This window comes from Asterias rubens, chromosome 9 (assembly GCF_902459465.1).
Source record: "Asterias rubens chromosome 9, eAstRub1.3, whole genome shotgun sequence".
Lineage (NCBI taxonomy): Eukaryota > Metazoa > Echinodermata > Asteroidea > Forcipulatida > Asteriidae > Asterias > Asterias rubens.
In genome coordinates, this window is record NC_047070.1 from 19,348,093 (window position 1) to 19,360,612 (window position 12,520).

At 36.7% G+C, this 12,520-nt stretch overlaps 2 protein-coding genes across 3 annotated transcripts; one reads left to right on the forward strand and one right to left on the reverse strand.

Moving 5' to 3' along the window:
• Positions 1-1,189: 1,189 nt before the first annotated feature.
• On the forward strand, positions 1,190-6,585 carry LOC117294754 (RING finger protein 145-like). The gene is made up of 2 exons (XM_033777270.1): positions 1,190-1,573; positions 2,144-6,585. Exons 1-2 carry the CDS (start codon positions 1,366-1,368, stop codon positions 3,757-3,759), a joined length of 1,824 nt encoding a protein of 607 aa, XP_033633161.1. The 5' UTR covers positions 1,190-1,365; the 3' UTR covers positions 3,760-6,585.
• Positions 6,586-6,835: 250 nt separating this feature from the next.
• Positions 6,836-12,212, reverse strand: LOC117294649 (glutaredoxin-3-like). Of its 2 annotated transcripts, none has more exons than XM_033777155.1 (8): positions 12,082-12,212; positions 10,906-11,014; positions 10,460-10,534; positions 9,722-9,886; positions 8,959-9,133; positions 8,298-8,425; positions 7,775-7,949; positions 6,836-7,486 (listed from the first exon to the last, which is right to left on the reverse strand). In XM_033777155.1, the coding sequence occupies exons 1-8, from the start codon at positions 12,147-12,149 to the stop codon at positions 7,353-7,355; spliced, it is 1,029 nt and encodes a 342-aa protein (XP_033633046.1). In that variant the 5' UTR covers positions 12,150-12,212; the 3' UTR covers positions 6,836-7,352. The 2 variants fall into 2 exon arrangements, with proteins under 2 accessions (XP_033633046.1, XP_033633045.1); XM_033777154.1 differs by having other exon boundaries at positions 7,775-7,952; positions 12,082-12,200.
• Between the last annotated feature and the right edge of the window lie 308 nt (positions 12,213-12,520).

The following is a 12,520-nucleotide window of genomic DNA, read 5'->3' on the forward strand; positions in this document are numbered from 1 at the left end:
CTGGACGGCCCCTGCTAACATGTCCGAATATTTAAAATAAATAATTAAAATATCAAATAAATATTATATTAAACTGATTCACTGTGACTAGTAACGTATAGGCTTCAATCTGTTTTAATGTTTGTCTGTCTTTACTCCTCTCACCGTAGATCAAACTGGTTTCTCTGAGGTCACCAGTCATTGGCGATTGAGAACAACTTGATGGGAGATACGTAAAGGTATGCAGCTTATACAGGCCTAGATTAAGCGAGACCCCGTGTGATAACAAAACCTGTTTTTTCAGTTCCCTGTCTTTGCTCCCCATTGTTATGGGTTCGTAACGATTGAGACTCAAAGAAAAGAGACAATTATGACTACTTTACTTGTTTAGAACTTTGTAAGTCGTCACCAGTACAGGGCGGTATAAGATGTGGTCTACTCCAAAGAGATAGCTCTATGGTCTACTCCCATCACCCAGCTATTGAACAAGTTTTACAAGCATACATTTAAAAAGTAAAACTTTTTGCCTGACGATGGACACATGATTATGTCTGGGTAGGGAAAAAATAGGAAATAACAATAAATTATAAAGGAGCCACCCTTGAATTTTTTAGGTAGCAAAAATGTGTAACTGTATGAGGCAATTTTGTTCATTAAATATTTTTAATTCGTTGGCACGACCCTACTCATGCTTCGGTGCGTATACCTTTTTGGGTAAATTGAAAAAACTGTAAGAAAATATAAACATAGTAAACATGGAAATTATAATGTTACAAATTCTTATGAATCTAGCCGACTTGCTTCAAAAACTTAACTTATCGTATTGTAGAGGTGGTGGGGTTGTAATGTTGACTTTACTTTGTAGCAAAAGTCTGTTGCTAGGATCTGATTGGCTACAGGTCTCTGGATGTGTGAATAATAACATAACGGATGGACTGCTAAGTGTTACGGGGTTCATAACGATTGAGACTCACTAAGGAAAGAGACAATAACTACTTGACAATTGTTTAGAACTCATTAATTGTCCAATTAGTTGCTAGGCCCAAGTTAGTTAGTTGTGCACGAGAGTGGCAAGTTGTCACTACCGCTCATCTTTTTATATACCGCCCTCTAGTTGTACCAGAGGGCGGTATATAAGATAAGTGGTACTCCCCCCTAGGCACAAAGGTCAACGTACTTAATCCTGCAGTCCCCGGTTAGTAAACAAACATGGCAGACGCACGTCTCATACGTGACAAGAAGTTCTGATAGTAAACATTGTCTTAGAGCATAGAGGAAGTAGAATAGCTTTGTTCCAGATGGTTCCAGCATTCTAACAATCCACATGACCATGACCTACTTTTCAAACTGCGAGTAAGTGGTAGAGGTTGTTGGATTGCTGTAAACATGGAGAACAGCGAGCAAGAAAAAAACATCATCATGCGGTTTTCCAACGTGATTTTGCGCCTACCCAGTGTGTTTATATTGGAGGCTATTTACCATGCGAGGACACGATTCATTTCGACGACGACGACGAAGGACACAGTGGCAGAAACCATCGCTCATGACTGGGGTTTAGAGCCGCACATGGTGACCATAGGAACACAGTATTTAGGTACGACACTATAACTAACTATTGATAATTAAACTTTGATTTATTAATATTATAAATTTTACATTGACACTTACTAAGTAAGTGAGTGATAAGCAAAGTAGTAAATATTATCTACATTATGATTGACATCGTTTGTGATTTTATAAATCTACTAAGTAAATATTTTGCTTTGGCTGTTACAAAAACAATTTTGCAATTAAAAACTGATTGAAAATAAATGAATAAAGTTATCTAGAGAGACTGAGCTCTCATTGAATGGAGTAATTGTATCATCAACATCAAAACTGTTAGGTCCTCTCAGTTCAGGGGATTTGAATGGAAAAATTATGCGTTTAGTGTCACCAGCTTAGCGCTGTATCCATTTAGTTGTCCCCTACCCCAAGATGGGCTATTTAAAGATTTCAGTATCCGGATTCAGAACCGTGAAATGGCTTGACATGGATGTGTTTCTCAGTTCTTGAGTCTTGGTTATAGCTTTTCATTAATATAATATTATCATGTATTGAGTTGCAAACATTGTTACTGATAATTGTTTAATTCAACATCTTTGTCTGTTTTTTTTTCTTCTAGGTTATTTTGTGGCCTTCCTCCTTCATGCTCTACCCTTAAGAATGTTGATCAAGATGTACAAGTTCGTCCTCATTGGAATGATGCTGCTGGTTGCTCATCTACTCTCAGACCACTTCATATCTACTCAGATCATCAATCCACTGAACTCTCAATTGCCAATGATCACCATCTTCTTAATACAGTCTGCTATTAGCTTATTTTGTGCATGGTTGGTCGATACAAAACATGTTTGGGTATTCTCTGTATACCTACTTCCTATGGTAGCCAGTAGTTGTAGTTTACCATTGGATGTGCAGGAGATGGTTCATAAAACAGCCCAAATCATCACTCTGACAGGGGTAACCGTTTTTACATTGAGCAACATTCTAGTTCCTTACCGTATGGCGTTGATAGGCTACAAGACACTGCAAGAGTATGTTGAACTTTATGGTATTGTCAGCGTCATCTTTGCTGTTTACAACCGATTCTTTGTGCCAATGATTTACCTCATCTTCTGGCTCTCACTGTTTGCTCATCGCTTGTATGTGTACTACTCCAAGAAAGATTCTCATGTATTTCAGGAGCAATGGATACTTGTGATTTTTGCATCTATTGCTGATTGCTGTGAAAGTCCATGGAGTTTAATTGGGCTTTGCTACACAGTGTCTTACTCTGCATTCCTTCTACTCGTTCTTTGCAAGATCTACTTGAAAGGATTCAGTGAACTAGGAGGACAGAGTTTTCTCCATCGTGGATGGACAGAAGGTATAACGCTAATGCTGCTAGCGATGGAGACGGAGCTTCTTCAACTCAAGAAGCTTGAGAAGATTCTGCTATTGAGTGTTGTGATGTTCATCGTCCTCTCATCAACGATTCAATCCGTATATGAAATACTGGATCCTGTGATCCTTGCCCTCGCTGCATCAAATAGTCGCAATGTTTTCAACCATTTCAGAGCAATAAGTATGTGCATTGGTCTTATGGTGACCCCTTTGTATTTAAGCCTGACACTATTTACTGTATTTGAAGCGGATCTCTGGTTAATGATAATTGTTTCAAGTTGTCTCCTGACTGCAATCCAGACTCTAGGGTCACTGATGATATACTTTCTCTTCATGGCGGATCACCGACGTTCAGAACCTTGGGAAAGCCTGGATGACATTGTGTACAGCATTCATGCTTTGTGCCATGTTCTAGAATTTGGCTTAGCGTTATCAGTTCTCTTCTATGGTGGAATGGAATCTCTACATGCAGACTATAACATTGTCGGAGGTGTTGTTATTCTTGTCCATTGTTACTTCAATGTCTGGCAGCGGGCTCAAGCAGGATGGCAAAGTTTCCTTGGTCGCCGAGAAGCAGCTCACAAGATCAATTCACTCCCTTCCGCATCCAAGCTTGAACTCTCTGCTCTTCAAGATGTTTGCGCAATATGCTTTGAAGAGATGAAGTTTGCAAAAGTAACCCCATGCCATCACTTTTTTCATAATGTTTGCCTTCGAAGATGGCTTTATGTTCAAGATAAATGCCCCCTCTGTCATAACAGTATTATACCTGGAAAGAATGGAGCATCTTCTGATGCCAATAATGATAATAGAATGGCTGCACCACATGGATTAGATGTAAATCTTGGACAATGAGATGGAGAGTTACCATGGTTACATTTTAAAATGCCTAAGTAGGCCCTTTATGTGAGATCGTGCAAAAGAATAAATTTATATTTTATGAGTTAATGTAAGTGTCTAATGCATGAAATCTTTCACACTGTAGGCCTATGTGTATGGTTGTGTAACTTATAGATTGCTACGTTTTGAAAAGGATCATGACCTTTGTTTCACCTGACTTATGATAAAAACAATGATTGTCGCTGGTCCAATCCAGTTGCAATCAGGGAGGAGGTCAAGGTGTTTAAGCAAATCTTTCCTGCAATCAGATGAAACAAGTCGATCATTTGAGCTGTATGCGGAGTCAATATATTGGTTCATGTCAGATGATCAAATCATGTGAGTACAATGTACATGGAATCACATAAAATTGACACAAATTTTTAGATAACTGCTCAAAATGCCATTTTCTTTCCAATTAATAGTTTTAGCATGTTAGATTTAAGATCAGCATGATAAGTACATACTGCATGTTTTGTCACACATGATTTAGTACACTAGTCCTATACTTTTCTCAGTGAACTTTGTTCAGTGACTTTTAAAGTATGCTATTATTTTCTTCAAAGTTTGACCATCACTTTAATTTAAAGTACCATAATAAAAAAGAGAATAAATAATTAAATATAATGAACAAGTTTGAGGGCAACTTCATTTATTATCCTTAACATTAACTATTGTAAAAATTAATTGCAAGTATTCGTTTTGCTCAAACTTAAATACCCCACAGATATTTCACACTGCATCAGTGTTAGTGCACACTCTGTTAAATAATAATGATGCATTTGTCCAACAACAAACTTATTTACACAGTGAAGTCTAAAAACAACTTTTAACTTGGCGTTTCTCTGTCTAAATTGCTGACTAATTGAAAAGTTTGATGGGTCAAAAAGTTGATTGTGCACAGCACAGAGTTCATCAGTTACCCCCTTAATGAAATGTTTTATCAAGTGGCACTCTAGCAACTAAGTTTTTACCCTAGACCCCATAAACTGCAATAGACCTGCCCACCTGGTAATTGCGTAACATGACCTTATTACAAAGGGTTGTGTTTGTCACCAGGTCATGTCTAATGATTACATGTAATTCAGACAAGACTGCAAATTATGTAGTTGAATAAGCTCTGAACTTCATGTTTTATTCTCAGAGTTGCACAACATAAATTGCATAACAGATGTTTTTAAAAACCTAGATTTACTTCAAATATTAATAACTAAAACAACCAATACATTGGCAAGAGCTGAAATTAATAGTATTGATAACACCATGTTGTAAAATTAAATTTTACGAGTAGTGGTGGCACTGAGAAAAACCAATTTGTACCGCGACACCTTCTAACCAGTCTTTATGGACATGATGGACCAAAAAAGTTTGGTTGCCGCCTCAAGAATGTTGTTGTATTCAATATCTTTGTTTGCTCCCACCACGCATTGTTTGAAGTTTCGAGTTCCCTTTGTGCGTGACTCACTCACCACGCATGCCTTAACATTTCAATACAATTCATTCCAGCACATGTATGCAAGTCTTTACATTTTGATTGTAATCAAATAAGTGTCTTAAAAAAATCCAATAACTGTCTCTTTTTGACAAACTTAGAATTATATTGTACACCAATTTTACTGATTTGTAGTAAAATGGCTTGACAACAGTGCAATAATGTCCACAATGTACTTGATGCGCATGCATTAAGGTCATTTACAGTGCAAGTCATGAAATATTTTACTGCCTCCCTTGAACAATCCTGTACAATGTAGACATCATTAGTAAAATAGATCACTGTATCACGTCACTCAATTACCAAAGACAGGTGCCCCTCTAAGGAGGCGTAAGCTCTTGTGTGTTACATGAATATCAACTAGAAGCAAGTCATCTGATGAAAGCAATTTGTTATACATACATGCTTACATTCATCTACCAATGATTCATGTACCAGGCATGGAATTAAATGGAGGCTATGGGCTCTGTTGCCCTGGCCTTGGCTTTGGTGCTCATTCGAAAGCTTCCCATACATTGTAGACTTTAAGATTTTCAAATGTACTTGATGCAAGTGTTTTTTTTTGGGAAAATGAAAATGGCCTTGCCCTCTCAAAGATAAATTTTCAAGGCCTGATGTATGATACTGGAAAACAAACTACTGACAATGTTCTGACATTGATTTAACCAATCTGTGTATGTTCATAGGAGATAATAAAAAATGGGCTTGTAAAAAACTGCCAACTTATTAAATAATCAACCAGCCACATCGTGGATAGATCGATATCTGTAATCTGGTTACCAAGTAGGCTATATGATGTGTTTATTATGAACGTATCATATTCATATTATTGAATTGAATAAAATAACAAATCCGAGTCAACTTTAAAAAATATTGTTTCCCATGGTAATTTATGAGCTACTCTGTAAATTACATGTAGGTTTTATTGTTTGGCTAACAGTAACTTAACTGTACTTGTTTATGTGCACTGTATCCTATTTAATTGTTTACTACTTCTTTGTAATCATCACAGTAAGTAGAATCCTTTATAAGCTTTGTGGAAGACGAACTGTCTTACATGTTATTCTTGTTTAAGAAAGAGTATAATGGGCTCAAAGCCACTTGAATAGCTGAGAAATTTTTCTTAATACCATGTAATGAATCAAGAAATAAATGAAGCAGTGTGATGTTTATAAAGTCCCCTTCTTTAATAAGTTTTCACTTTAGAGCTAATATCATTAAATGACTGAAAGCCAGAAACAAAAACTTAAAGGCAGTGGACACTATTGGTAATCACTCAAAATAATTATTAGCATAAAACCTTTCTTGGTGACCAGTAATGGGGAGAGGTTGATGGTATAAAACATTGTGAGAAATGGCTTCCTCTGAAGTGCCATATTTTCGAGAGAGAAGTAATTTTCCACGAATTTGATTTCAAGACCTCAAGTTTAGAACTTGAGGTCTCGCAATCAACTATCTAAACGCACACAACTTCGTGTGACAAGGGTTTTTTTTCTTTCATTATTATCTCGGAAGTTCGATGACCGATTGAGCTCAAATTTTCACAGGTTTGTTATTTAATGCATATGTTGAGATACAACAAGTGAGAAGACTGGTTTTTGACAATTACCAATAGTGTCCACTGCCTTTAAACATAATGAGAATCACTTCAACTACATACAATGCTTTGCTGTCTCAGCCTTTTTCTCAGAAGTCATACCCAACTACAACAAAATGCATATTGATGATGATGTTATTGACAAAGATGTTTCTTATCTTGTCATGTGGCCACAGGTGGATTGTTTTCCTTTTGTAAATGTACAATTGTAACTTCCAGTAAACCACACACTTAACTTTGACGTCCATGTTGCCCTTTACCATCTGTTCTTTACCCATGGGTGGTTTAGACAATCCACAGTCACTTAATCAGAACTCAAAACTTGCAATCGAAAGTTAATAGGAATGGAAATGTTCTTTTGAGTAGCAAGTAGAGTTGTTGTCTTAAAAGTAGTGAGTACAGGTGATGGATGTATTGAATTCATCGATCCAACTCGATGGATTGTCATAAGGAAACTGTTTGATGGTCGTTCTTAATTACTCAGCTCTTGGTTGGAAATCCTTCATCTAGATCGCCATTCTCTAACATTTCTTTAATGATGTCCAGTCCTCCAACTAAATCACCATTCAGATATAACTGTGGATACGTCGGCCAGTTAGAAAACGTCTTCAATCCTGACCAAAGAAAACAACAATATTACTTTAAAGTGTCGGGTCTGTATGCTTTGTTTTTGAAAGGGCAATGGCGCCCAGGCACCTCGTCCTTAGTAAAGGGAGGCCTATGAGGAAATGTAACTTTCTACTGGAGCATTTCAAGGGCATGGAGGCGATCTCCTGTTGCCTTCGTGAATTATCAGGCCTGAGATGCATGTTGTTTTGTAATTTAAATATTGTCATAAATAGCAAAGCTAAATTCTGGAAGGGTAAAATCCCTACAAAATCAATTCTAGGGCAAAAACATACCTTGTCTAACATCATTGTCGCCCAAGATGTCGAATGTCTTGTAGTCAATGTTCTTGTCGTTCAAGATTCCAACTGTAGTACGACTGAAGCCACATCTTGGTTCATCAGGGTTACCCTTCATAAATAGCATGCAGGGGGCAGAGTTGACCAGCGTCTTCAGTCTGGCATTCAAATCCTGCTGAAAAATAAAACAAACAACGTTCAAATGAAACTTCAAAGTATAGGTCCAAAATTGAGGGTAAAGGGTGGGATTGGTGTCCCCGTGCTATAAAACATGCTGGTAATAAAAAGAACATCCTGATTATTATGCCAGTTAAAAAAATCAAATAAGATCACAACAGAAATTGGAAATTATTAGTACATATAATGATAATGTGGTTTTAAAATTTGCGCGCTTTCACCAAGGTGTGTGAGACAAATAAAAAACATGAAGTAGAAAGATTTGGCGAAACAAATATTTACCAATAATATAAGTTGAAAAAGCTCTTTTGATACAGCTTTGCTTATTTTGATATTGATTTACCTTTATAGGGAAATCCCCATCCAGATCGCCATTCTCATTCATTTCTTTGATGATATCAAGTCCACCAACTAACTCCCCGTTCAAGTAGAGTTGTGGATATGTTGGCCAATTAGAGTATGTCTTTAGCCCTTAAAACAAGAACACAAAAATGAGCTAATTAAATTGTTGCAGTACCCACTGCTAAAATGTAGGATTGAAACTGCCTCGAGCTACCAGGCAATCTCGGTGTCTAGTTGAATGACATCTGCTCTAGATTGGAAAAGGTCTTGGGTCTAAACCTACTCGTGTAATACTGAGTACATGGTTCTTACACACATCATGTGAAAGGGTAAAACTAAGTAATATTCTTTATCCCCGATTAACATTTTATTTAAACAAATGGACTGTTAGTGAGATTAAAATAAAACAATAACAAGAACTTACAAAATCATGCGATTTAATTGAAATGATGAAGAGGAAAGGGGTAGGATGAGGGGATCTGATGCAATATTTTGTCTTATATTTTCTTTTTATTTGTATGTGTTTGTCAGTATACAAATGTATATGACAGCTTTTTACAAGCTCTGAGAGGAGTTATGATAATAAATGAAGTTGGAATTATCAAAAGCATTGTCGAAAAACAAGTATAACGTACAACGCATCTCAATATACTATTTCATACCTTGTCTAACGTCATTGTCGCCCAAGATGTCAAATGTCTTGTAGTCAATGTTCTTGTCGTTCAAGATTCCAACTGTAGTACGACTGAAGCCACACTTTGGTTCATCAGGGTTACCCTTCATAAATAGCATGCAGGGGGCAGAGTTTACCAACTTCTTTAGTCTGGCATTCAAATCCTGGTGTAAAGAAGGAAACAAATACAAGAATATTATAATCAAACAAAAGCAAACAAAAGTATACTTCAAGTCATAAAATGTAAGAAATGTTTTCTTGGTTAAGGACAGCGTTGCGAGAGAATTGTTTTAGGGACACTATAGAATGATCAGGGAAAGAAGGCCTTAAGAAGTGACTGATATTGCAAAAACACAGATCATGCTGTGAATTGTATTCTTGAGTAGTAAGTAAGGTTTGCAGTGACACTGTGAACAAATCTCTTTGGTGAGTAGGCCCTAGTTGTGGCTCTGAGGCCAGCTGGTTTGATGTGCTTGAGTTTTTGGTCAGTATGCTCCAACTGTCTTCTGGAGAATGATGGACTTTGCTGAGGTGTGAGATTGCCATGTATCTTTAATTTCATGTTTAGTCAATACAAATGATTCTTGTTAAAGTACCTCAACAGTAATAAATTATGAAGGCTTGAGCATAGATACATATAATAGCATACAAATCATTGTGTACATATGTTTATCTACGTTATGTAAATCTTGTTTGGTCTTAAAACTCATTAATACAATTACACATCTAACTCTTCTTATCTCTTTAAATACCTCTTTTGATGGGGCTTCTTTTGATGTGTTTTGAGATTCCGTTGTCTTCTTTTGAGAAGCAGGAGGAGGAGGAGCTGGACTTGATGAGGCTTTAGAATAGAACTCAACTTTTTTACTAAACTCGGGACCATTGGCACCATGTAATGTATCAACACGCTGTTTGTTCTGTGTATAAAACGTACAGTTTGAACATCTGTCATTGTTTGAATTGTTGCAAGACACAACATGACAATTAACTTGTACTTGCAGAAACACTCCTTCTTCAATCTGTTGTTAAAGACTTGTTGGTAAATTTTGCTTCATTTTGTTCGAACCCTATCCAAGTAATATATTTTTTCAGAGCTCGGGAAAGTACGGAGTATACAGTGCTGACACACATCGGTGTATGGGTTAATACACAAATTAATATTCTGTAACCCCACTGCAAATTTTCATCTATTAAATCGTTGCGAAACCAGCTGCTAAAAATATAGGATTCAAACTGGCTCTACCTACCAGGCAATCTCGGTGGTCTAGTTGGTAAGACACTGCCCTTGAATTGCAAAGGTTGGGGTTCAAATCCCACCCAAGTAATACGTTTGCTCGGGAGAGTACTGAGTTTACAGTGCTAACAGATTTTGTTGATCTTTTGCTCAGTAAGTACATTGTAAGTTAGTTGAAAATCTAAATCATTGCACTATATTCAGTTCAGTTATTGTAAATGTTCATAAATAAGGGGTCACTAAGAAATTATGTTACCTTCAGAAAAACAAATGTCGGAACTGATGAGATGTCATATTTCAAAGATAAATCTGGAACTACTTCAGCCTCAACCTAAACATAAATGTATGATTGAAAATGTTAGATACGTCACGTCCATAGTGTTGTGTTTTTTTCAAATAAATAAGCCACACTGTGTTATATCTTAATGTTCAAAATGCTGACTTTGAGTGTGAGTCTAGTAAAACCTTTAACTCTGTGTTGAGCATCGAAGTATACATAGAACAAATGAGATAAATCTTCTCTCATTGATTGCTCAAATGGAAACAGTTCACATGAAATAAACATTTTAGAAAGTTCTTTCTCTATACTCAGGTCTTGTAAAATAAATTCTAGTTTAGTAAAATCTTTGAGTCTAAGCGCTGCGATCTTGTGGAATTTGTTGCCCTGTATGAGGAATTCGTAAGTGATAACTCCCATCTTACCTTTGCAAATTGGCTGTTTGGATACTGCTTAGCCACCTCAGCCATGCTTTCATTCATTGATACACATTGTGGAGCCCAATCAGCCCAGAAGTGCACAACTAGAAGATTACTAAGAACAATAAAACAATACAGTTAACACAGTCAATTAATTGTCAATCCAATGGTTACATGTAAAGCATCATTGAAATGTTATCCCATTTCCTACATACAGTCACAATGCCAACCTGGGTGATAAAAACTACGATTGCTCTTTGCTCTCCCACTTAAAATAACTGGATAAGTTTTCAGCGACTGCTCCATCCACACAAAACAAACCGAGCTAGCTCGTCCTCATTTGGGTTCTTTTTCAAACATCAAATAGAAGCCATCCTCGGTAGGACAAGTCAATTGGCAACAAATGAGTTAGACAATTATTAGATAATTTTTGTTTTATGTGAACCAAGAAAATGTATGGATAACTTTCCGTATGGCGCCACCACTTTTTCACTCATTTATACAAAAAAGGATATCTCATTGAGGTAAATTAGATACTATATATTATTTCATATGGAATGAAAAAGTGGTGGCGCCATACGGAAACGTTTCCAAATGTATATATAAAACAATTTTGTTTTATTGTTATAGTTCATTCACTATATTCCTATAATGAAATAATCCATGAAACCAAACATCAATGATTGGATTCTTGGAATTGAATAAAAAACTATCAATTCCTCAAACTGCCAATGCAATGCCATGGCTGATGGCAATGGCCCAAAAAAAGCAAAATAACTCAGACGTTGTACTGGCAGGAATTTTATACTACAGCTCCATGGTTTGTGATGGTGAAAGGTTCTTCCAGAAGTTCCATTAATCATACAATTAGAATTAGATCAGACGATACTCTTGAAAAAAGCCCAGCCTTTGCAAGGAAGAAGAAGAAGATTAAGAAAGAAAAACATTTTAAAAAGAAATTTTGGGTTCCGAAATTTGGTTGGTTACCCGACTCCTTATCCTCCATAACTGCACTGTAACTCAATGGGTTCTTGCATTGTAACTGGTCAGAATCCAGACTAGACAACGTTTAGTTTTTGTGAAAAATCAATCATGAATATTTAACTAATAAAAGTGTCCACACTACTGAGGATGGTTTTCAAATATTCTTGTAGTTTGGGAAAAACAAACATGTTTATTTACCTCCCTGCTGTCTCCCCAAGCTTGTCAAATTCAGCGACAGAAGTCACGTTGGTTAGATTCGACGACATCTTTCTTTTTTATTGACTTTAATAGTATTGTGTTCTGAATGTCAATGGAGGGCGCTATACCAATTTTCTGACTGCGATATTACAACATTATTGAAGACCGCGGCAGATGCGTCCTCTCTAAATACTCACCTCCAAGCTATAATTAACCCGTCGACTTTGTTAATGAAGGTATATAAAAAGTACAGAATTAGCCATCAACAAATGCCTGCTTGCTCCAAAGTATCATTTGCTAGCCCCTGCACCAAAGTATCATATGGAAGCCCCTAGCCCCCCTGCCCAAAGTTTGTAGTAGACCATAGCCCAAAGTATCATTACTTGTTGACCACTGTCCTTACTTTGCAAGCGGCCTCAAAGTATCGTTTGCATGCCCC

Coding starts and splice junctions, on each gene's coding strand:
- LOC117294754 (XM_033777270.1), top strand. CDS start 1,366: ATGGAGAACAGCGAGCAAGAAAAAAACATCATCATGCGGTTTTCCAAC. Junction 1,574..2,143: donor CATAGGAACACAGTATTTAG/GTACGACACTAT, acceptor TTTTTCTTCTAG/GTTATTTTGTGGCCTTCCTC.
- LOC117294649 (XM_033777154.1), bottom strand. CDS start 12,149: ATGTCGTCGAATCTAACCAACGTGACTTCTGTCGCTGAATTTGACAAG. Junction 11,015..12,081: donor CTTGGGGAGACAGCAGGGAG/GTAAATAAACAT, acceptor TATTGTTCTTAG/TAATCTTCTAGTTGTGCACT. Junction 9,887..10,459: donor CGACATTTGTTTTTCTGAAG/GTAACATAATTT, acceptor TTTTATACACAG/AACAAACAGCGTGTTGATAC.